This window comes from Fusarium tjaetaba, assembly GCF_013396195.1.
Source record: "Fusarium tjaetaba strain NRRL 66243 chromosome Unknown NRRL66243_c0000209, whole genome shotgun sequence".
NCBI lineage: Eukaryota > Fungi > Ascomycota > Sordariomycetes > Hypocreales > Nectriaceae > Fusarium > Fusarium tjaetaba.
In genome coordinates, this window is record NW_023501405.1 from 12,531 (window position 1) to 34,803 (window position 22,273).

The window sequence follows — 22,273 nt, forward strand, 5'->3', positions numbered from 1 at the left end:
AATCTCGCGGCCCAGCCCAGTACCGAAGTAAAATCTCAGACACTAACAGGGGTTGGGCCCCCAATGTCTCGCATCGTCCAGAGATCAGTCAGAAACTCACAGCAGATTCAAGTGATTATTCATTGCAGATCTTTGGTTATATGACCGGATTTAACTAGAGACGTGTACATGATCTCCCAGGACTAGGTAGGTAGTTAACGTTACTGCGGCCGGAATCTCAAGGCTCGACGCGATGAATTATTCCTCCTCTCACATGCATGAACTCCAATGTAGGGGATTCTTCACCAACGAGCCACACTAGCCATGCAAGCACCGTCACAATAACAAGCCACTTACCACTCACGCAATTTTCCGAAGCCTTTGAACCCTTCCTGCATCACCCCAAACTCCAGAGATGGAAGAAAAAAGAGAGCTTACCCTATATCACCCCTGCCCCCGCATTCGGTTGACCTGGGGGCGGGGGAATCGCGGGGATGAGCAAATGGTAGTAATGGAAACACGAGAAAAAAATGAGCCGAGAATGGGTTGGTCAGTCAGGTGACTAGGCAAGAAGGAGGCGTGGTCACATTCACCCCCATATTCTCGAATTCGGGAGGGTAATTTGGCCTGAAGGCTTTGAGTTTGTATACCGCTTCAATCGAGAGTCTGTCGGCTGTGACCGATATAGCGACGCGCAGAGGCGTTCTCGCAGTGTTTGGGAGTCATTCAAAGACGTGCTGAATCATCAGAAGGACCTCCAGCCGAGGCACGACGCCAGGTCACCAGCCGCGATGGCTTCATCACCCCCGCGCCAGAAACGCCGCAAGGCTTCGTGCAAAGAGTTCCAATGCACCCACGAAGGTTGCGGGAGGACATATTCCCGAGCCGAGCATCTTCAGCGGCATCAACTCAATCGTTAGTATCATCCAATTACATCAATTAACCCCCACTGACGCCGTTATAGACTCCCCCAAAGAGATCTACTACTGTGACTATCCGGATTGCTCATTTACTTTCGTCAGGAAAGATCTCTATGCGCGTCATAAACTGAGACACGAGAGACAGGTGCAGCAGTATGGAAATGGACGCCTTTCTCAGAGGCCCCAGAAGGAGTTTTCTAAATTACCGAGGCAGCGGAGTGAGAGGTACTCGTTCAGTGAGGATGGCTCGGCATGGAGTGATACCCAAGATGAAGCGAGAGAGACACCAGCAAAAGAACGACAAGCTTCAACGACTCGAATGTCCATGGATTCATCCGTAATTGACCCCAACAACTCGAAACAGTTCGGGGTTGATGGAGGACTATCCCGACAAGACTCTGGCCAGCGCAATGACCTAGGAAGCGCAGGTGCCTACTATGCTGACCAAAGACAACTCGAAAGTCGTGAATCCTCGCCAGAAAAGCAAGCCATAAGCACTTTACCGTCGTTCCGGATCGATCAGATGCCTCCTGCTGACATGTCCATGCCTCTGGCAAGTCCTGAATTGACTACTCGCCCGGAACGCCCTCGCACACAATCCTATGCCATACCAAATGGATTATCAACGTCTAATGAGCAAATCATGGAAGAGCAGCATTTCGGACTCTCACCATCTAGCACAGATGAGTTCACGACATGGCTCTTTACTGGTCAAGGACTGGGCTCAAATTATAACAATTTCATACCAGGAAACTTCGGCATGACAGGATACTCGAATAATTTCGGCCAGCTATGTACAGATTACACGGCTCAACCAGGCTTGATGGGCGGTTCTTATGTTGAACCTATCAACAGCTTGTGGTTCCAGTCAGAACCAATGACGATGGCTACACCAATGGCTGATGTATCGCAATTTGGTAAAACTGGTCTTTCAGAGCACAAGAGGCAGTCGCTGCTTCATTATATGATGCAGCGTTTCAACGAGATCAGTCTACATGGAAGCAGATCAGCAGCAGATATCAAGGATGAGATTTTTGGCAGCGATACTGATGCTGAAAACCATGTTCTCAGCCACGTTAACGTTGAACGTTATCTCAACTCATACTGGGACAACTTCCATGACCAACTACCCATCCTCCACCGCCCAACATTCATCCCGGAAACCGCCAATGACTTTTTGTTGCTGGCTGTTCTTATCATGGGAGCCTCGATGCTGGACAAGAAGGGAGCATCTGAAGATTCCGTGGACAAAATTTCAAAATTCACCACGTTTGTCTCCTGGAACCTCCGTTGGCAGGTCTTCATGCATGCGGACTCTCACCCACCTGCAAAACTCTGGGTCATCCAGACACTATTGCTCCTGGAGGTGTACGAGAAGATGAACGCAACTCGAGTTCTCCATGAGCGTGCCCATATTTACTTCCCTACGACTTTATCGCTGATGCGTAGAGGAAGTGCTCTAACCGGGAAGCAATCTTCATATGCCTCTCGGGTTCCAACTCCGATGGGTAGTCCTAAGATAGGATCCTCGAGACTGTTCCCTGGACCAAACAAACCAGGGTTTAATTCTTCACCTGAAAAATGGTGGGATCATTGGATTGCTCAAGAAGCTACGCGGCGAGCCGCCCTTGCTGCGTTCATCATTGATGCTACGCATGCCGCTCTTTTTGGACATACACCGACGTTGGTGATCCATGAGATCAAGCTTCCTCTTCCTTGCGACAACACTCTATGGTCTTCAGACTCACCATCGGAAATCGGCTGCGTTGAGTCAAGTCTTCACGCTAACGGTGTCACGCCTATCACTTTCCTTGACGGACTACAACGCACGCTCAACGGGCAAAGAGTAAGAACAAGCCCGTTTGGAAGAATTGCACTCCTCGCAGCACTTCTATCCGTAACATGGCAAATGCATCAAAGAGATTTGGACCGTTCAACACTTGGGACCGACACCATACCTGGCGTCCAAGAGCGATGGCGCCCAAAGCTTCTAAGAGCTTTTGACTGGTGGAAGAAGGACTACGATGATGGTGTTGCTCATGTCAAGCACGCTGCTTTTGATTGGCAGAGACTAGGCTTGAGCAGCAGAGGTGGAAGTGATGATGGCGATGCCATGGAGACACTTGGCACAGTCCTTTATCATCTTGGTCACATTACTGTTTACATCAGTATGCCAGAGCTTTGTATCTTTGCAGGTGTTCCTCAGATCCTTGGACGCACTGTGTCCTCTGTGGACTGGAGACGAACTGAGGCCAAGATCAAGGAATGGGTTGCTTCGCCCGGAGCTATTGGTGGAGTGTATCACGCGCTCCAGCTCATCCGGCTTATTCTTCTTCAGGAAGCGCCCAGGAGAGGCGTGACGAAGGATGCCAGTGGAATGGCAACTGCATTTTCCCCATCTACTTATCCAAAGTATGACGCTGGGAGCGATAAGTTGCTAGTTAGGGCCTGGGCACTTTACTATGCCTCTCTCGTGTTATGGGCTTATGGATTTGTGCAAGATGGAAACATCGAGCCGTTCCCAGATCACCTGCAATACCCTTCCAGCAGCTATGGTATACCGACGATGGCCACTGAGGCTAGTGTTCATTCATCCTCCGCTCAAGGCACTATCAACACTCCTCAAGGATCTCATCCAGAGCAGACGCCCATGTCATCGAATATGGACTACGAGGCGTTGAAGCGTGATCGCCATGAGGATCTTAGGACATATCTCCAAATTATGATCCCGCCCACCATCGACTCTATCAAAGCTTTTCACTTGCACCAAAACCAAGCTGGCGTGGTGGGAAACAGAAACAAGATCATTGGTCTTCTGAGTGTTGTTGACGATGCGTTGACCAACACACGTTGGGAGCTCTTGTCTGAGGCGAGGAATAGGCTGAAGATGGCAGCGTCAATGATGCAACAGCCTCGTGAGCCAAGGATGTGAAAGAGCCTGGGTGTGTGATTTTTCAAAAACATTTACGTCTGATGAGTTTGAATACCTTTGGGATTTGTATAGTATTAACATGTAGCGGTTCGGCGGCAGTTATTGATTTTAGCATTTTCACATATAGTCTGATCCTAGTATATAGTCTATCTAGAAGTTTATATGCGTGAGCCTTATCTCGAAATTGAATTATGTCTGATAACATAAACTTCAACAACTGATGGAATATTTCGTCATATCGGAAGCACCTCCGATGTCTCGGTCATTTTCTCCGATGCCGGATCCCAGCATTGCCTCATCCCACGTCTTTGAAGACCATTGACTCACGACTTGGACCACCTTGCTTGACTATCTTGGTCATAGCGATGGATCGGATTATTTAGACACTGTATCCATACACATTAAAACTAAACCTAGTCTTTTAACAAGATTCTGTGTTGAGTTCTCGCATTGATAGTTAATATATCAGACCCATAGTTCATCGGCCTCGAAGCCGTGCTCCCACCCAAAATCCCCAGCTTATCTTTTTCACTGGACTTTTCTAGTGGACCACCATTTTATCTCAAGCCGGGAGCTGGTCCGTCCATACTACATGGGGATTATGGGGATTCGGCCCCTCACGTGATCGGATCATCGTGTGGAGAAGTTTTACGCTCAAAGTCCGGAACCATCCCGAGAGAATAACAACGCTCAAGTCCCCGCGTCCTCGGACTTTCAGCCCATTCAGTCCCAGACTCTCGGTCAAGTCTTCCATAAGCTTCTTATCTCTAGAGTCAGACCATCTCGTTTCTAGAACCTTTCAATGACACTCGTGGCCGACGACTCGACTGCCTCGATGGCTCGGAAGCGTCCGGCGCCCTCCGATGGGGGAAAAGATGCACGCAAAGCATCATTGGCGTATGTCGATATCTTGTTCTCCACTATTTTTGTTTTGCTTTGGTGACTTACAGCTTCGTAGGTGTCTTACATGTAGGAAGAAAAAGGTTCGGTGTTCGGGGACTACTCCTTGCCAGTACTGCACCAAGCGTGGGCTGGACTGCAGGGTTCCTGAACATGGACACAAGCGCATGTATATGGCCAAGTAAGTTCTTCCGTAACCCAATCAGGACTGATAGCTGATATTTGTCGCTTGTTAGCCGTATTGAAGAACTTGAGAGCAAGTTGGCTAGATATGAAAGAGATGGCTATGATGGACTGCCTTCAACTCTACCTCCGAGGGCATCTGGTATGGCTCTTCTCTTATCCTGTTATCATTCGACCTATACTGATAGCTTAAGAACCCCCAGTTTCTGCTACACAGAACGGTCAAAGGAGAGACTCTAATTCTAACCCACAAACATCTCACTCCTCCCCTCAAGACCCTCTTCATGTTAGATCAAGATCCTCAAGCTTCATTCGCCCTTCTACAAGTTTCTCAGCACCCCTAGCTCAACATAAATATCCTCCTTATGATGGCACTCAAGCATCACCAGCTGCTAGTAAGTTAAATTCTCTCTAAGCCCTATGCCACATGCTTATAATCCAGCTATTCTTGCTGGCTCTTCCCTCAGCTCTAGTCATACCTTTGGCTCCCGAGTCCAAGACTTACTCGGCTCATCTCGCCCCGAGTCAGAGCCAACTTCAAAACCCTGGATCAGTCCTGAGGCAAACTTACGCCATGAAGTTATTAGCCATCCATGGCGTCTCTCGAGCAGTGACTTTCCAAAGTTGCCCCCAAGAGATGAGGCTCAACGGTTGTTAGATACAGCTTTGTTCTATATTGGTCAGTCACAGCATCATATTGATGCTCGTGAGTTTTCTGATAAAATGTGGGCTTTCTACCAGAATCGGGATGATCCTGCTCAGATGGAGTCTCTGTGGGTTCTCGAGATGATTCTTATGATTGCTATTGGAACACTGTTCGATGCCAATCCCGAGGGGAATGACGACTTTTCTGGGGTCAGACTCTTTGAGTATGCCCATAAAAATGTTCCGACGTTGTCAGACTTGCGATTCAATGGAAAGCTTGGTATTGAGATTTTTGCTCTCTTTGCCATCTATCTCGGCAACATGAATCGTAAGGAAGAGGCATATCTCTATGTAAGTTGTCCCATATCCAATTGTGGAACAATGGCTGACTTTACGCTCAGATTAGCACCGCCATGCGCTTGGCAATTTCGCAGAAGTATCACAGAGTATGTGGAACTAGACACTTGATGCAGTCTGAGAGAGTTCATATGAATCGTCTGTGGTGGACTATTTACATGCAAGAACGGTAAGTGATTGAAAACACGGACTCACAGAATGATGGCTACTGAATATGTGCAATCAGACGTCTGGCTGCAGCTACAGGTAACCCCCCAAGCATCGGTGATGAGGCAATCAACATCCCTCTTCCTACGGACTCTCCTGGCTTCCCACCTGTTGGGCCCATGTGCACAAACATCAGGATCGCCCGAGCCACAGGTCGTATCTTGGCTGGTAGGTCTACATGAATTTATAAGGATTTGCTGCATTATGACTGACACTTGATTAGTGCTCTATAATCCTGAAGACGAGTCAGAATCTACCTTTATTCCCCATGTCCAAGATATCGTCAAATCCTTATACCAGATCTCCCAGGAAATACCTTCAGATGCAGTTACAGATGTATACAACTTGGGCCGGGACCAGTCTTTGAGAACGACTGCTTCGTTGCATCTGATGCTCTTCCAAGTAAGCAAGTCAGCGGAGAGGAAGAACAAGTTTACTGACTATTGGATAGGCAACTATTCTTACGATTCGACCGCTCATGCTACATGCTGCGAAACTCATCCTCAGCGGAAATGGCCTTACAGGAGAACAGCTACATGCTTCACCTCTCGGGAGACTATCAAGGACTTGTGCTGAGGCTGCAAGGCGGCAGCTCAAGGTTGTTGCCACGCTCAGAAAACGCAACATGATAGGTAAGTTGACCTTGGACTTTTGGTATTGTTTCACTAACATGGCTTAAGCAATCTTTGGCTTTTACGACTTCGAAGCTTCCTTCTCAGCTGCGTTCATCATGATTCTCGCTGCGATCCTGGATTCAGTCTGTGAAGAAAGCATGAAAATCAACCCCAAGCCCGGTTTGACGCAGGCATTGGAAGAAATACAGCATCTTGCTGACCATGGAAACACGTATGCTCGCGAGAGATTGCAGGAGGTCAAGAGACTATGGAAGGTAATGGCACAAAAGATTGAGTCACTGCAAGTGGTCAACGTATCTCCCCAAGGACCACCGGGCGAAGGCCAAAACGCCAACGGTGTCACACAAACCAACGGCGCAACACCATCTGGTTTCGGTGATCTTCACCGAGGCGAGCTTATCCCTGGAGATCAAAGTCAAACATCGCCAGAAGACTTCATGCCTCTCGACACAGACTTATGGGACAACTTCTCTAACCTCTGGGTTCCTATGCCTGAAGTCGTAGAGGGAGGCTCGCAGCAAGAGATGATGATGGGGGATATCCCGCATGATGACTTTTATAAGCATTGCTATTCTATGTATAATAACCCGGACTGGGATCTTACGGGTGAGGATGTTGGGGACTTTGCTGAGCTTGGAAGACATATTCAAGATTCATGATGGGGGTTTTAGGAAAGAAAAGTTTTACTGGGCATTCAACTACCCTAATACTTGTTTTCTATGTCGGTTTGGGAAACATTGCTCAACCACGAATGCATGCATACATGCTCGGATAAAATAAAAGCCGATGACTTGATGGAATAAGATGAACAACTCGCGTTATCTTGAGTAACTTAGTAAAAGTGCTTCTAACTTTAGGATAACTTAGAGTAATGATGTATCATTTCTAAAATTTTAGGATGCCTTAGACCTTACTTAGGATAAATTCTGCCCCCAGCTTATGTTCGCCTCATGATTCGGAGTCTATCTTTGGTCTTGGAGGCTGATTAATTGACTCGGAGCATCTTTCAAGCGAAGTCACTTTGCTTAGTGCTATTCGGATGAATTCATTGGCGCAGAAGCGACATCAAGTAACGTTGATTAACGCTGTTGAAGTGAGATTAGTCACTAGAAAAGTGCGCTAAGCCCTGTAGATCCCTAAACATCCCTTGTTTTCGCGTGTTTGCCAGCGGAAAACTTGGCGAAGACCGGATGCTTTATCTGTAGGATTCGATTCGGAGGATAAGATGCGGACTTTGATAGGATAATAACCATTAGTTTCGCAATATGCGGACTTTGACTTGATGTGGTGCAATTGATCAGCATCTCAGGTGTTGGCAAGATATAAGACGGCTGAAGCGCCAGCTTAGACTTCATCATCACAATCACTTTCAATCTCACTGCTTATGCAATCACCATAATTAAACCTCAATTACCAAGCCCTCAAAATGTCAAAGACTCTCGCTGTCATCGGCGCCACTGGCAAGCAAGGCGGTGCTGTCATTAACTTCGTCCTCAATGATCCAGAGCTGTCAAAGCAATACAAGATCCGAGCCATCACCCGCGATGTCAACTCTGAGAACTCCAAAAAGCTCAAAGAGCGGGGTGTTGAAGTCGCACAGGGCGACTTAGCTGACTCTGGCTCTATTAAGGTTGCCCTGAAGGGAGCGAACACTCTCTTCTTCATGACAACTCCTGCTTGGACTGCTACCGATCTGAAGCCTGAGTTTGAAGTCATCAAGAAGACAGCTGATGCAGCTGTTGAAGCTGGTATTGAGTACATCATCTTCAGCAGTCTTCCCAGCACTACAGATGTCTCTGGCGGGAAGTACACTGCTAATCATCCCTTCGATGCTAAGGCTGAGGGCGAGAAGTACATTCGTACACTTCCAATCAAGAGCGCCTTTGTCCGTCTTGGATTCTTCCTCGAGAATATTATCCAAGTTCCTCTCTGGGCTCCCCAGAAGGATGAGAATGGCAAGTGGGTTGTCTCTCTCCCATTCACTCCCGAGGCTCGCATCCCATGGATCGACAACGGCAGTAACTGCGGCAGTTTCGTCGGTGCAATTCTAGCCGAGCCTGAAAAGTATGAAGGCGTAGGCTTTGACGCAGCTGCTGGTTTCTACAGCCTAGAGGAGCTTGTCGCTATTGAGAGCAAGGTTACCGGCAAGGAGATCACTTACAAGCAAATCTCCTCCGAGGAGTTTGCCGAGAAGCTACCCATCCTCAAGGATGTCTACGTGCAAGCCTTCAAAGCTGGCCAGGAGTTTGGATACTATGGTGCTGATGGAGAGAAGTCAGTTGCTTGGGCTGCTGAGAGGGCGAGAGGCAAACTTGTCACTCCTGAGGAGTTCTTCAAGGCGAACCCTCTCAAGTTGGAGTAATGACATATGTCAAGGATCTTTGTATTTGAACGTCATGATTGACAAAGAGTTTCGAAAGGACGAAGGATGTAATAACTGGGTTGAGATGTATCAGACCAACCTTTAAATGGACACTGGCTGTAAGAATCTTTAGCACTGTGTAACATCGCTGACTTTGTTCAGTCTGTTTCCACTATGGAGTCCTACTAAGTCCACTGTAAACATAGAGTCGAACGCCAAGCGCAAGATACTTAGGACAATCCCCCTAGACTAAGCCCTAGATAATACTAAGATGTCTTAGGATAGTTCATGATAGACTTAGTGTGCACCATGGAAAGTCTCAGCTCTTATGGCACCCGCAGGATGGCTTCCTTACCTGTAGTGAGCTTCCCTGACTTGTAGGGTAAACCAACTAGTTGAACAGAAGCTCAGAAAATTGCTTCTTTGCCTCAGTCTCATCCCAATAGACGATACGCCTTTCCTTACCCTCAGCCATCTTCCTCTGTACAAAGGGCTCCATGACAGCTCTCTCACAATCACTCAACAAGTCAATCCGTGTCTTACAGAGATCGCCTTTCACCATTCCAGGATCCCAATCACCAAAAAAACCTCTCATCTAGAAAGTTCCAGTATATAGAGTCAAATGCCCAGCTCTTACGAGCCGCATAGCTTAGAAAGACAGGCCCTGTTTGCCAACTTTCGCGCATATACGTAGATAAGGGCACTGGGAAAGTGTTATAGGCTGATGTGCCCATGCTGACTTCTGCGACTCCATAGCCAGAAAGCCAAATGCCCAAACGAGACTGGTAGGTTCGCGTCCAGTCCTCGAGATCTGGTGACCACATTTCTGCGGTCTCAAGTAGCAACAACCATGGCGGGTCAAGAACAAATTGCGCTGGCCCAGCATATATATACTCCTAGTCAATTAGAGCAACTATATGATTCGACTAATTGAACAGGATGTTACCTGCGCGAAAGTCATCGCCCAGTAGCCGGAAAGGGCCAGAGTTAGAAGGGCATGGCGATAGTGTTTCTGGCAAAATCCGAGATGACTGATGACCAAGTATCTTCAGAAAACACGAAGCTCGGCAACTTGCCATGTCTGGCCAGTCCGCGAAATATTTGAGGCGATACATATTTATTCCGGCAGTCGTCTTCAGAAGTCACGAGGTCGTGATGCTGAAATACGAGTTGTGCAACATGCATCTCCGCCAGGACAGTATACCACTCATCCGCAACTCTGTCTTTCTGGCTCTCTGGAGGCAAGATACTTCGTGGTATGTTTGCGAGTCGAACCATTTCGGTCATGTTGAGAGTGACTGGACGACCGGCTACTTCGTACTTATCTTTGCTAGTCTGAAGTAAAGATCCGATCCTCGGGAAAGTCAGCTAAGACAATTTCAGCAAGCAGTGGGCTACTTTTTTCAGATGCTCCCTAGAGTGTAGTTGGGTGTGTCTGGATCTAGGACGTGAGGCTGCCTCAGAATCTTCATCGCTCTTGGCCCACACAAGGTTGTCGTGCTCTTCTTGGTCTTCATATCTGTCTAGGTACGGTATCTTCTCAGCGAAGTGTTTATTTTATGGTGGGAGATAGTAAAGATAGGAACTGCTGCGGTAAAGGCTGTTGGGACATAGTTGGTGGACAACTGCCTACATACAATCCCAATAGGACCTGTGATAGGTCGTGGTACTGCAATTAAGCCATTCCAGGTTCTCATTGCATAATTGCAAATCTCTAGATACTGAAATATGCACAATATCACGGTTCACGATGTGAGCACTCATGTAAGGACTGATATAAAACGAGAAAACAACTTGATTATCCTAAAATAAGCTTCAAATTTAATCGCACCTCACATCTGTGAGTTGAATAGGCAGGACAACCAGTGGCCATCTCACTGAGCCGAGCCAACAACCTCAGCACCAGCCGTCCTTCCATACACAACACACTCCAACAGGGAAGATCCTCCCAGGCGATTATCTCCATGAATCCCTCCTGTAATCTCACCAGCAGCAAAAAGGCCAGGAATAGGTACAAGCTTGTCATCACTCTTCGTCAATACACGGGCCTTCTCATCAATGGCGACTCCTCCCATAGTGAAATGTGTGATGGGCGTTACTCGACCGATATAGATATCCTCATCGCGATTTTCCTCTCCAGCCTTGAGTGTCCAGCGTCCCCGCTGCTTACGGCCAAACTCATCATCTATGTCCTCAGCGACAGCCTTGGCATATTTATCCACAGCGGCTATCTGAGCGGGCTTGAGATCGCTCACCTTGACCTTCTTGAGAAGGCCCTTCCATTCATAGAAGCCAATATGGTTAGCCGATGCAGCAGAGGCACCGGGGTCAAGAAGAATAGTAATATCCCATTGCTTGATAACGCCATCGCCATCGGTGGCAGTTGGTAGCTTCATAATAGCGTTGCTGACATGCTCACGAGTATTCATCTCGTTAACGAAGCGAGAACCATCAGGCGAAAGGAGAATACCGCCTTCACCACGGAGCATCTCGGCCGCGAGAAACTTGAGCATGGAGTTGGGCGTCGCAGGATCAACGAAACCTGTTGGATGAATTTGCACACTGTCCATGTCTAATAGCTCAGCTCCAACAGCGGTGAGAATATCATGAGATCCCGGCCTCTCCTCGTTCGTTGAAGGTATGCCCTTGAGGTCAGGGCGATAACGTGCCAGAAGACCTGTAGCATCTCCAGCGAAACCACCACTGGCGAACAAGACTGATCCCTCAAGGTTATGCTTCTTCCCTTCAAATTCGTACTCGACACCCTTGACGGTGTTTCCCTCCTTAAGTAGTGCCTTGACTTCAGCAAGGTTGGTAATAGAGAACTTCCCATTCTCTTTGAGTTTGCTGAGTAAAGCGATAATGATGGCGGCTCCGGGCGGTGTCTTCCCAGCGCCGCGGTGAGTGCGAGCAACGCTGTGGCCTCCTAGGGGTGCCACGACGCTGAGATCTACACCCATCTCATCAACAAGCCAGTTGACTGCGGCTGCTGATTCGGTAGTGAGTTTTGTGATGAGTGCCTCACGATCTACAGGAGGTTGTGCAAGATGGAACCGTGACCCAGCCGATTTGACAGAGTCGCTGTAGAAAAGTGTATCGCTCTCCACGCCAGCAGCGCGTTGGTACTTGGTGCCCGCACCATTGATACCCGACGAAGCCTTGATGCTGTTACCGCCAGGCTTAGGGGCGCGATCAAGAAGATGAACCGATGGAGCCCCGCGCTGAAGAGCCTCATACGATGCTGATAAACCAGCGAGGCCGGAGCCGACGACGACGACGGGACGCGTGGACATGGTCTTTGAGAAAACAGAAGTTACAGTCGAAGGTTTAATGATGTTTCCGTAGAGCATAGCAGTAAGTGCGACTGCGAAGCCAATGCATGAAAGGAACAGGATCTGCGGCCTGCTCATGGTCCGGCGAAGGATGCGAGGCATTAGGTTATTATTGCAGGGGCGGCACTCATGGGCGGTATCGGCGATTTATACATACAGTACAATACAACAGAGTGAGTTGGTTGCAGCTGCAATGATGGTTTTGATTGCTCAGCGTGAGGTGTTGGATCATGGTGGACTGTTGTGGTCGTGGCTCACGGCCCATCAGGTGATTCTGTTGCATCGTATGATGCGTGAGAATGAAGCTTCTCCGGTCTAGAAGGGAAAAGGGGTTTGAAGATGTTACGACGCATGATGTGGTCGTAATATGCCGAAGATCTCGGCAGACGTGAATGGGTTTAGAGATTAGGAGATTCAAGATCGATAATTGATTGCTCTTGCTTTTTCCCGATTCTCGGTCGTGGTCCCGATCGGCCGGTCCCGGTTTTCCGGAGGAGGGCGGCCCCACCTTTCGGGATGACGGGATGATGAAATACCGATGCAGCGGGCAATAGACGATACTTTCCGTATCACGTTAAGGAGATCATTACAAAGAAAGCATATCGTTGGAGGATCTGTTCAATGAATGCGGTGCCCCGTTGTGCCTTGTGGCTGTCACCAGGTGGCGTGAGCTCGGCATTGGCGTCAACACCAGCATCGGCCTGCACGATGACCCTGCAGGAACCATGATCTAAATGACGATTGTGACTGTGACCGAGATTCTAGTGCGCCTCGGAAGGCATAGCCGGTCATCTAAAAGAAATGTTTAAAGAAGCCGGCGTTGGTGTTCATCCGCTCTGCTACCTGTATTGATCTCAGAATCGGCAAATCAATCACGGGTGTACTAATCAACTTCAGAACTTTGATCATGGGGTTCCCCATTTTTCCATATGTACAGTACCAAGCTTATTATATGTCATGCTAACCACCATCTAATGAGCCGCGATGCTTCAGCGGCGGTTGTAAATGCAAAAGCCAACGATCGCTGGCCGGTACAGCGAATGACCTTCTAAAACTCCTTCAATGCAGCGGTCTCAGACCACATGTTCGCCTGGATTGAGAACGTATACACCCTATTTTATAAGAATCCAAGTCGTAACGCGTAAAATGCAGAAAAACTTCATCGATGCACGTCTAAGCAAGGTTTTGCTCGGCCTTGTGGTGACGGTGTGCCCGACCCTCATCGGACCAGGGGAAGTGGATGACGGGAACCTGGAAGAAGGAGTTGCTGATGGATTGTTAGCGATGTATACTATTGTAGGGTGAGTTGGTGAAACATACCTGCTGTCTTGGAGACCTGCGAGGGCATTGTACCAGGCCATGAACGCAGCCAAGAATCCAAACAATCCAGCTGCCTTTTGAAGAGCAAGCTGAGCACTGTGGTTGCCCAAGTCGTGGGCATAGTTCTCGCATGCAAGCAAGAGGAAGCAGATGTCGAGGAAGAAGAAGAGAGAGAAGAAGGCGACGGTGGACTTGAGGGTGCAGATGAGGAGAAGTGTTGTGAAGATCCACCAGCCGGTAAGGAAGAAGCCCATGACCGAACCAGTATCACCCTCGTAAGGACCATCGGCGCCGAGGACGTTCCATGTTGGTGTCAAGAGAAGACCATAGGCGATCCAGAAGCCTCCATATGATGATAGGGCGGTAGCACCGAATGTGTTTCCAACAGCCATTTCCCTGGGTACATGTTAGATAAGGTGTATAAGTTGAGTGTAAAGTACAACATACCACATGCCAGCGCATAGCTGAACAAGACCACCATAGCCAAAGGCCACAGGAATAGCAATAGCAGGTGAAGATTCACCACGGACGTGCATGTTGATGCATGATAGGACAAAGGTTGTGAGAGCGAAAGCGCACAGTCCTAGAGGAGCCGGGTTGGCGAACTTGCGGTGCTCAACGGGCTTCCAGAGACCTGGTTGCAGGGCACCGCCGAAAGCGGGATGGATATTTGAGGGATGGGCATAGAGATGAGGATGAGCTTGTTGATGGGCAGCAGTTGTCTGACGCTCCAGAGTCTTGTCAGAGTCGTGAGGAGACTCGTTGGAAAATTGTTGTTGGTAATCGGGCATTGGTTGAGCCATTGTGGTGTTTGTTGATGTGGACTACTGAAATCCAAGTGATGATGTTCTATAAGTGATGTATCGACAAGAAATAGTATGACGGTCTACAAAGGACCAAGCATGAGATGAGATGGGATGAATAGCAAGAAAAACAACGAGATCGAAAGTGGCAACGGGAGACAAGACAGATTTATAAAGCAGGACAGACTAGACCAGGGCAAGAGACTCAACACGGGAATTGAAGAGAGAATGGATATCAAATTAGGTTCTGAAGACGGGGAGGCAGAGCAGAGAACGTGCTGTGGAGTGATATGGGTACGTAGGTGGAGTGACGGTGGAGTGCCCCGACGACGACGAGGGCGTGGGCGTGGAGAAAGAAAATGCTCTCTGACTCTCTGACCAGTGTCGGTTTTTTGGGGTCGAAAGGGTCTAGAATGGGGGTGCAAGATCAACAACAGCTGCAGATTTTGGGGGGGGCACATCAGGTGTATCAATTGGGCAAAAGATGACGAATATGTTTAGTTACTATCAAATAGATAGACAATGAATGTTTAATAAGAACACATTTATTATCGTGGTGGTGACTGCAAGTCCATGAGGGTGACATGGCAAGGCTCAACGGCCCGGATTGTCCACCTCATGACATCTTCCTCTCCTGACAACAAAATCATATCTTTCCAGTAAAGCCAAACGAAAACAACAAAGAAAGGAGAAACCACCCTTCGAAGGTTCTAATTGGCTGTCCATACAGACAAAGGACCCTCATCAACATCAAAAACACCCAAACGCAAACCCCAACAATCCGGAGAACATCACAACCCGCGGGGAACACAATCACATTGTGGGGAAGACATGAGGAGAAAACTGAATGATCTGCTCGCACGGCCAAAGAGTAATCGGGAAAAGATGCCGTCGGTCTTTGACTTCCAGACGTTTCAGCGTGTGAACAGACGCGTATTGCGGATTACATAGCATGATATGCAGCATGTTGGCCCTAGTACAAGGTACATACATCTAAGATCCGGTGATGCTGGGGTTATCCCTCGACTTTGCGGAGAAGATGACTTGTGAGAGAAATACGGAGTACGTTTGACTAAAGATTGCAGGCAACAAGAGAGACTCGGGAGTTGATGTCGGCAGAGGTTAAGGAAGATCGTGTGGATGAAGTCGAAGCTGAAGATCATCAGTCGATCAATCATCAAGATCGTGAACTCTGGCCTGAGCTATACACGACTGCAGGTCTACATATTTTCGTGACTACCATAAACCAAGACTTACTAGACTTCATTGTTGATATTTCATAGCCAAGTTTGTTACGAAAAAACATTGATTAGAGTCTTCACTGCAAACCGTCTGTTAGACGATTAACACACCAATCATTATAGCCGGAGACTCCCCTCCGCAACCCATACATCTCAAAACCCCAATCTCATTGAAACAACCTCAATATTAAAGTAAAAAACCCAAAGCTCATTACGCTCAAAAGTCAGGGCGATCAACCAAGTCGCCGCCTCGCGGTGAAAACGTGGAGAGCCACGCGCAAAGCCCACCTGGCGCCCACATAGCACTGGTGATCTGCCTTACAAACCAGCAAAGATCTCGCTACTAGGTCCATATTTTCCAAGAAATTAGTATTTCGAGGCACGTGGTGATTTTGCTAAAGAATTTAGTCGAGAGACCATGATGCAAAGTCTGGTTCAAGTGGGAGGGTCGGCAATGTTGGACGCTTAGTGGCAGGGGCACACACACTACAGTCGACACACACAGCTAAGGAGGCTGATGTATTTTTTCCTCCGACGGCTGCAGCCGAGATGCAACAGAGGAAAAAAGAGGCCAAGGCGTGGGATGTGAGGGGGTATGCTCATTAAGAATTGGAGAAATCTAGCAGGGGTGTGAGTTGATCAAGCTGGTGCACGCCCATGACAGCATCACCAACTTGGAGCCCAAAAGTCTTCAACCAGAAAACGACGGCGACAACAACACCACCACCACAGAAATCTGGAGATTTAAACTTGAATTAAACAATCTGGGGCAGACTCTGGGGTCCAAGATCCCGATTTATTTCCCCAGAATCTCGTCGAGATAAACAATGAGGAGAAGAACCTCTGGACGATGGCCGAAGGTGGGCCTGAGCAGCATCACTTTCGTCACTGATTTTGAGAAAGAGAGGCAAAAGACCCATTTTATCTGACGCCGACTTATCCGTGTATGTATTCAGAGCACGGTGCAGGCAGTCCTCGGTTGTATGCAGAGGGGCAGTGATCATTATGCAGTTGTGCAGCTGGAGAGGAAGCGTTGGCTCGAATGAACAAAGAGCCAAGAGTGAGAACTACGATCATGAAATCACCGTGACATAGAAAAGGATACAGCAGCGTTTCGTTATGACAACTGCCAAGTCTAAACTTGTTCTCCAAAAAAAAAAAAAAAAAAGGCCTGAGCGAGGAGGTGAGTGGTAGGGTTCTCCTCAGCGAAAGGAATTTGGAGAAGAGAGATGAGGCGGGAATAGCGAGTTAATGAGCCAAGACTCGATGCATCGTGAAAAGATGCACTCCCTCCTCTCGCCCTACTCCAACTCAATTCAACTGCTAGACCGGACCCCAACCACAAACTGTATCTGCATGGCTTGCACACAGCAGAATGCACCCCCAATCTTAACAAAGGGTTGCCCAGCCAAGCTAAATAACGTCGGCAGTCGTCTCCCAAGGGCTCATCCTCCGATGAAAGAACACAACATTTCCCAACAAGAACACGAGAGATGGCCAGGAAAAGGGCCGTTTACTCTACGAGTCTAATTCCTCAGAGTTCCCGGGAATGTCTGGTTAATGAGGAAATTTAGCTAGCACTTTATCCTCGGTTGTCAGTCGGCTACAAGACGGATACTGTTATCACATCGAATGATCGATGCGCCCAAATTAGAATCCATTGTTTTTTTGAGCCTCCTGTTTTTTGTTCAGGGGTACTGATAGCGCTTCCGCTTTGTTGCAGGGTTTGGCTGGGCGGCTCTTTTGGAGTAACCGAAGTGACGTTCGGTTACTGTACGACTGTGTGTGAGAGATGGACAGAGGGACAGAGAGATTGGTACTGATGATGAATGAGTATTATGAGTCGTGATATGCTGACATATTCCTTTTTTGAAGAATATATGACTCAGTTGACGTCCTTCTGCAGCAAAAGAGAGACCTCAGGCAGTTTTTTCCAGAAGCAATCAGGTGCAGGGATCTTCCTGGTGAGGTGGCGTCCTCGACTTCAGGGGATTGAGTGTGTTGCAGGAACTGAAAGCGATGACGCCACGGCTGCTGAACCTCCTCCAATTCCTCACAAAGTGTAGCAGTCTTCTCTTATCCCCGTATCATCGATACCTATTGATCATCAGCCTCTCCCTAAATATTCTCATTTTATGTAGACGATCACTCCAATCTCGCTTTGTCTTCACCGTAGAATCACCACTGATCAAGAATGGAGAAAAAACAAAGAGTCTCCAAAATTTGCCCCTCCCATCATCATAACCTGACGGGTTCCACTGTCATCCTTGATCGTATGAGTGAGGATCCGCTGTCTCCCACTGCCTCTGGCCCTGTCTCGCCACCTCCAAATTCCGCCTGCGGAAATATCATCTTTCGCGCTCTGTCCGAGACCCCGAAGCATCTTTATTACCCTGAAGTGTCACCATTGCTACCCTTTGTTAGACAAATACAGATTGCGGATCCGAAGTGTAAACCCAGAACGAAGGTTCTGCTGCAAAACAGGGCAAACACAATCAGTCACCTATTCCCGCCTCACCCTTCTCCAATACAAGTAAACCTGGCTCTGACACAAACACGCACAGGCCACATTTACGCCAGCCAAGACCTCAAGAGCCGCGAGAGGCCAAGCCAGCTAGACAAGGATCTGATCTGCTGCCGCACATCAAATGACAAAAGGGTCTTGAACGGCAACTACGGCCGCTCATGGTTTGTTACAGTCACTTGAGCGCACATCGGATTTCAACATCCGTGTCCAATCTGAGGGTCGCATGCGTCAATGCCCTCCTGAGCCAGAGGCTGAGTGTCGACTGTTGGTGATCATTGGTGCTAAATATCCCTCTGTGTTTCCACTGTAACTGCTACCCCTGAAGTTTGAACGCCAGGCAGATATTCAATGAATGGATACTTGTATAAACGATGTGTCGTATGTTAGTTATCCTCGGTTGTGTTGTACTCCACGATGGAGAATGACTCGAGATGAAAGAGTTTTCACTCCCTTTTGAGCAACTTCCCTTCCTCCGGATGGCGGTTGGTGATATTTGTTGAGAACCTTTACTCTCACGATGCAACGTAACTCGAGGATACCGAATAGCACATTCATCATCTGGTCGCCATAACCTCGGTTCTGCTTCCACTAAAGTCAACTCTCTGAAGTCGGTAAAAGATGCCTCTGTCAAAGCGATAGGAGGTTGTCCGGCAGGCTCGGGGGAGGCCAATCTCGCGAGCGCGAGGCACAAGCGAAGAGACCTCCTAGCCAACTCCTCGATGCTGTGGTATGAGTGCTGTTGTATGGGTGGTCTTACTGTCCTGAGTGAGGCCTCACAATAAAGAGCGTAAACCCCAGTCGATGTTCAACACAGAACAGATCACTCATGCATATTTGTGTGGTATGTTTACATTGTCACAAAGTTCTAGGAAAGGCAGTAAGATCCATTATCCTTCCAGTCGGGTAAATACTCCCCATAACAGCTTGATGAGTCTCTGTGTACCATAGCCCAGACTGTTTCTGGTGTTGGGGGTAAAGTGTCGCCACATGGGAATCTTTCGTCTGGTACAGACAGTCCTGAGGCGTATGGGTCATGGAGACCATCAATTGTCTGGAAATGCTTCGAAAAAGACGGTCTCTATAGTGCTATGATCAAGCCAGGATAATATGGCGACGCTGTATCTCTCGCAGGGGGTGAGTTTCTCACATCTTATGATAGACTCCAAAGACTCTATACACTTATTATTAAAAACGGCTTGTAGACCAAAGCATTACCCCTCCGAATTTGTGTAACTAATGATAAAGAAATACCATATGTAGAACATCGTAACTGAAGAGTTTGTTATACTCAAGTACCCTAATGACACTCCCAATAGTTCACGGCATTGCCGCCTCGATCTACAAACTGGAGAACCCCAGAATCTGACAATTGGTTTCTGATTGCAATGATGTAACAGTCGCTTCGGTTCCGCAATCACACCACTCTTTCTATAGCTGGGGATTCATCCCTATACATAGCACAGACGGGCCCATGAGGGTATCCCCACAGACATTCCCCAGACTGAATCTGAAGACATGTTTTCGGGAGATCAAGATCTTAACTCTATTTTCAAAATTTGCCACTGTATCTGAACTCCACTTAATGTTGCGAATTAACTGCGTGGTCGGGGGTTTCCTAGCTTGAAGCAGTCGTGTGTACTACCATAATGAGTGAAACTGGGACACAGAATATAAATATCGTGTTTATTATAACTTGAGAGACAAATTTTTATTACGCTCTTATTTAATCATTTTTATATATCACAGTTTTCTATCCCAATGAGGATCCAAGTGACTAAGTTACACAAGTCAATGGGCTTTCGAATACAACTTTATTAGTACAGAGAAAAATACTTACCTTCGTTCGACATCAACTTTCTAACTCCCATTCAACTACCTAGTTCTCGATAGGACGACGTGAACTTTCACGTCCTATCCCAATGTCACAGCTGGACTCCAGAACACTTGCCATTACTTGCCTTCACCTATTCTGCAATGACATACAGAGGGAAGTCGGGAAGTGGTCGAAGCGGACGCCGTGGTCTCTCCAACTCCATACAGTTTGAGATCCACGGCGGTTCATCGATCTCTGCCCGAGCCTCCTCAGCGCCGTTGACGGAATACCGCAGAGCCTCGGGGTCGCCCACTCGCACTTTGATTTCGTCTTCAGTTATCAGTTCGACATCAGCCTTCCATGCGGTGGCCAATGCCACAAGCCTGAAGATCCCAAGGACATAGTAGACTGGGTAACCTACCATAACAGCCAAGGTAGGTGTCCCTTTGCTAAAGCCGTAGCCGCCGCCTGCAACCAAACGTCTGATTATCCGGATCCCCACAACAGTCAGGAAGACCATTAATGAATATGCAAATATGTCCCAAGCCACCCACTCGTCGTCGCCAAGATGCATCGTGAAGTGTACGAGAAGAATAAAGAGAATCTCATACATCAGAGGAAACGATACAAAACTGACGAGATGCGTCAGGAAAAAGGCAATGGGGTATTGAATTCGCTCGTTCCGACGGATCATGACACGGCTTAGGCGCCAAAGGTTCCGGGTCATCTGCAGATACTCCCTAATGAATTCGGCGATAGATCCGCGGTCCACACGAACGGTAGCTTCCGGTATGTCTTGAAAAACAACAGCACAAGGTTCTTCATGCGGTGCCTCTTCCTGAAGGAAGTACCGATTGAAGAATAGATACTCATCTGCTTTATGGACACCATGCCGGCGGTTCAAACACGGATCGACCTCGAACTGCTGCTTGAATCTCGGCTGGGCAACCAACTTGGTGCGGAACAAGATAGGCGAGCCTTGGAAAACCACAGAGCCATCGAGAGCGTTGAGAGCCCTATTCCTCTCCGCCACGAGGCTGTAGTAACAGGAGATCAGACACGTCGAGAATGCCCCCCAGATTCCATCTCGCTTACGCGCCATCATCGGAACAGTGACGCAGCCAACACGATGACTTGCAAAGGGGAGCATTGCGGACTTGAGGAATCCCTCAGGCCAGTGAACTCCCTGATCAGTCAGAGCCGTAAACGGAGTGCCGACCGAGGCCAAAGCATGGGCGATCTCGCGACGTCTATTCGGCTCGTTGACAGCACCAACACTAATCTTTGTATCAGAGAATGCAAACCTCAAACCTTTCAACTCACCGTCTACCCGGTGCTGAGCCTTTCGGTTGGGAGTGGTAATGTAGAGATACTCGGGCTTGTTAACGAGGATACTCCGAATATAGTCCTTCAGATTCGGGTCTTTAGAATCGCGAATCGTTAAGATAACGGAAATCTCCTTCGACCCGTTGAAACGCCCGTTGAAGTGAAAATACTTCCAACGACCGTACTGTAGTACGGCGAATCCAGTTATGCGGATGGCGATGATAATACTGAGAAGGACAATAGAGACAATCGCCCCTGGACCAGCGGCTTGAAGATTGAACCCCATTATTAGCGGCGCAAGTTGTTTCTTCTCTTTTTCGAGCCGAAGGAGCAGGCTAGGCTGTGCTTGATGAAAGAATCCGTGCTGAATGGAGAGTTAGGCTCGTTTCAGAGCTTGGTGAGGCTTTGTATTATATATCTTAGAATCCAATTGTTCACAACAAGGACCTTATTCTGTCTTGGGCAATTGTTCTGAGTTGAAGCAGGCCTTTGTGCAACCAATCTCGGTCCTCATTCCCAGTAACAGTCGAAAAGTCGCGTTCGTGGGGAACGTTGAGTTGATCATCTTGTGTATTGTTTCTCCTGGTGTATCTTGAACAAGCGATTGGGCTGATGCCAAGCTGTGAGTTTTTGTAATTAACCCGTTCACTGACCTCTCTCATAATTTTGGGATGTTCATTCCATTGGACAGGAAGGGAATCGTTCATAAGTAGTGTATCATCCAGGAACGCTGAATGTTCGGTCACAAATGCTGAGTGGTATAGGTTAACCGGGGGAGACGGGTGATGTTT

General features: G+C 48.1%; 6 protein-coding genes across 6 annotated transcripts; 3 read left to right on the forward strand and 3 right to left on the reverse strand.

The window, feature by feature from the left end:
• Nucleotides 1-770: 770 nt before the first annotated feature.
• Nucleotides 771-3,831, forward strand: FTJAE_9206 (C2H2 zinc finger; the record flags this gene model as incomplete). Its single annotated transcript, XM_037356103.1, has 2 exons — nucleotides 771-894; nucleotides 944-3,831. 2 exons carry the CDS (start codon nucleotides 771-773, stop codon nucleotides 3,829-3,831), a joined length of 3,012 nt encoding a protein of 1,003 aa, XP_037203702.1.
• Nucleotides 3,832-4,633: 802 nt separating this feature from the next.
• FTJAE_9207 (uncharacterized protein) lies at nucleotides 4,634-7,417 on the forward strand (the record flags this gene model as incomplete). Its single annotated transcript, XM_037356104.1, has 9 exons — nucleotides 4,634-4,728; nucleotides 4,845-4,912; nucleotides 5,118-5,309; nucleotides 5,357-5,910; nucleotides 5,961-6,085; nucleotides 6,143-6,291; nucleotides 6,347-6,525; nucleotides 6,575-6,755; nucleotides 6,804-7,417. The coding sequence occupies 9 exons, from the start codon at nucleotides 4,634-4,636 to the stop codon at nucleotides 7,415-7,417; spliced, it is 2,157 nt and encodes a 718-aa protein (XP_037203703.1).
• A 767-nt stretch (nucleotides 7,418-8,184) lies between these two features.
• On the forward strand, nucleotides 8,185-9,120 carry FTJAE_9208 (nitrogen metabolic regulation nmr; the record flags this gene model as incomplete). The annotated part of the gene is made up of 1 exon (XM_037356105.1): nucleotides 8,185-9,120. One exon carries the CDS (start codon nucleotides 8,185-8,187, stop codon nucleotides 9,118-9,120), a length of 936 nt encoding a protein of 311 aa, XP_037203704.1.
• Nucleotides 9,121-10,994: 1,874 nt separating this feature from the next.
• FTJAE_9209 (aromatic-amino-acid decarboxylase) lies at nucleotides 10,995-12,530 on the reverse strand (the record flags this gene model as incomplete). The annotated part of the gene is made up of 1 exon (XM_037356106.1): nucleotides 10,995-12,530. One exon carries the CDS (start codon nucleotides 12,528-12,530, stop codon nucleotides 10,995-10,997), a length of 1,536 nt encoding a protein of 511 aa, XP_037203705.1.
• A 1,095-nt stretch (nucleotides 12,531-13,625) lies between these two features.
• Nucleotides 13,626-14,575, reverse strand: FTJAE_9210 (glyoxylate pathway regulator GPR1; the record flags this gene model as incomplete). Its single annotated transcript, XM_037356108.1, has 3 exons — nucleotides 13,626-13,719; nucleotides 13,773-14,168; nucleotides 14,220-14,575. The coding sequence occupies 3 exons, from the start codon at nucleotides 14,573-14,575 to the stop codon at nucleotides 13,626-13,628; spliced, it is 846 nt and encodes a 281-aa protein (XP_037203706.1).
• Nucleotides 14,576-20,307: 5,732 nt separating this feature from the next.
• On the reverse strand, nucleotides 20,308-21,768 carry FTJAE_9211 (uncharacterized protein; the record flags this gene model as incomplete). Its single annotated transcript, XM_037356109.1, has 1 exon — nucleotides 20,308-21,768. The coding sequence occupies one exon, from the start codon at nucleotides 21,766-21,768 to the stop codon at nucleotides 20,308-20,310; it is 1,461 nt and encodes a 486-aa protein (XP_037203707.1).
• Between the last annotated feature and the right edge of the window lie 505 nt (nucleotides 21,769-22,273).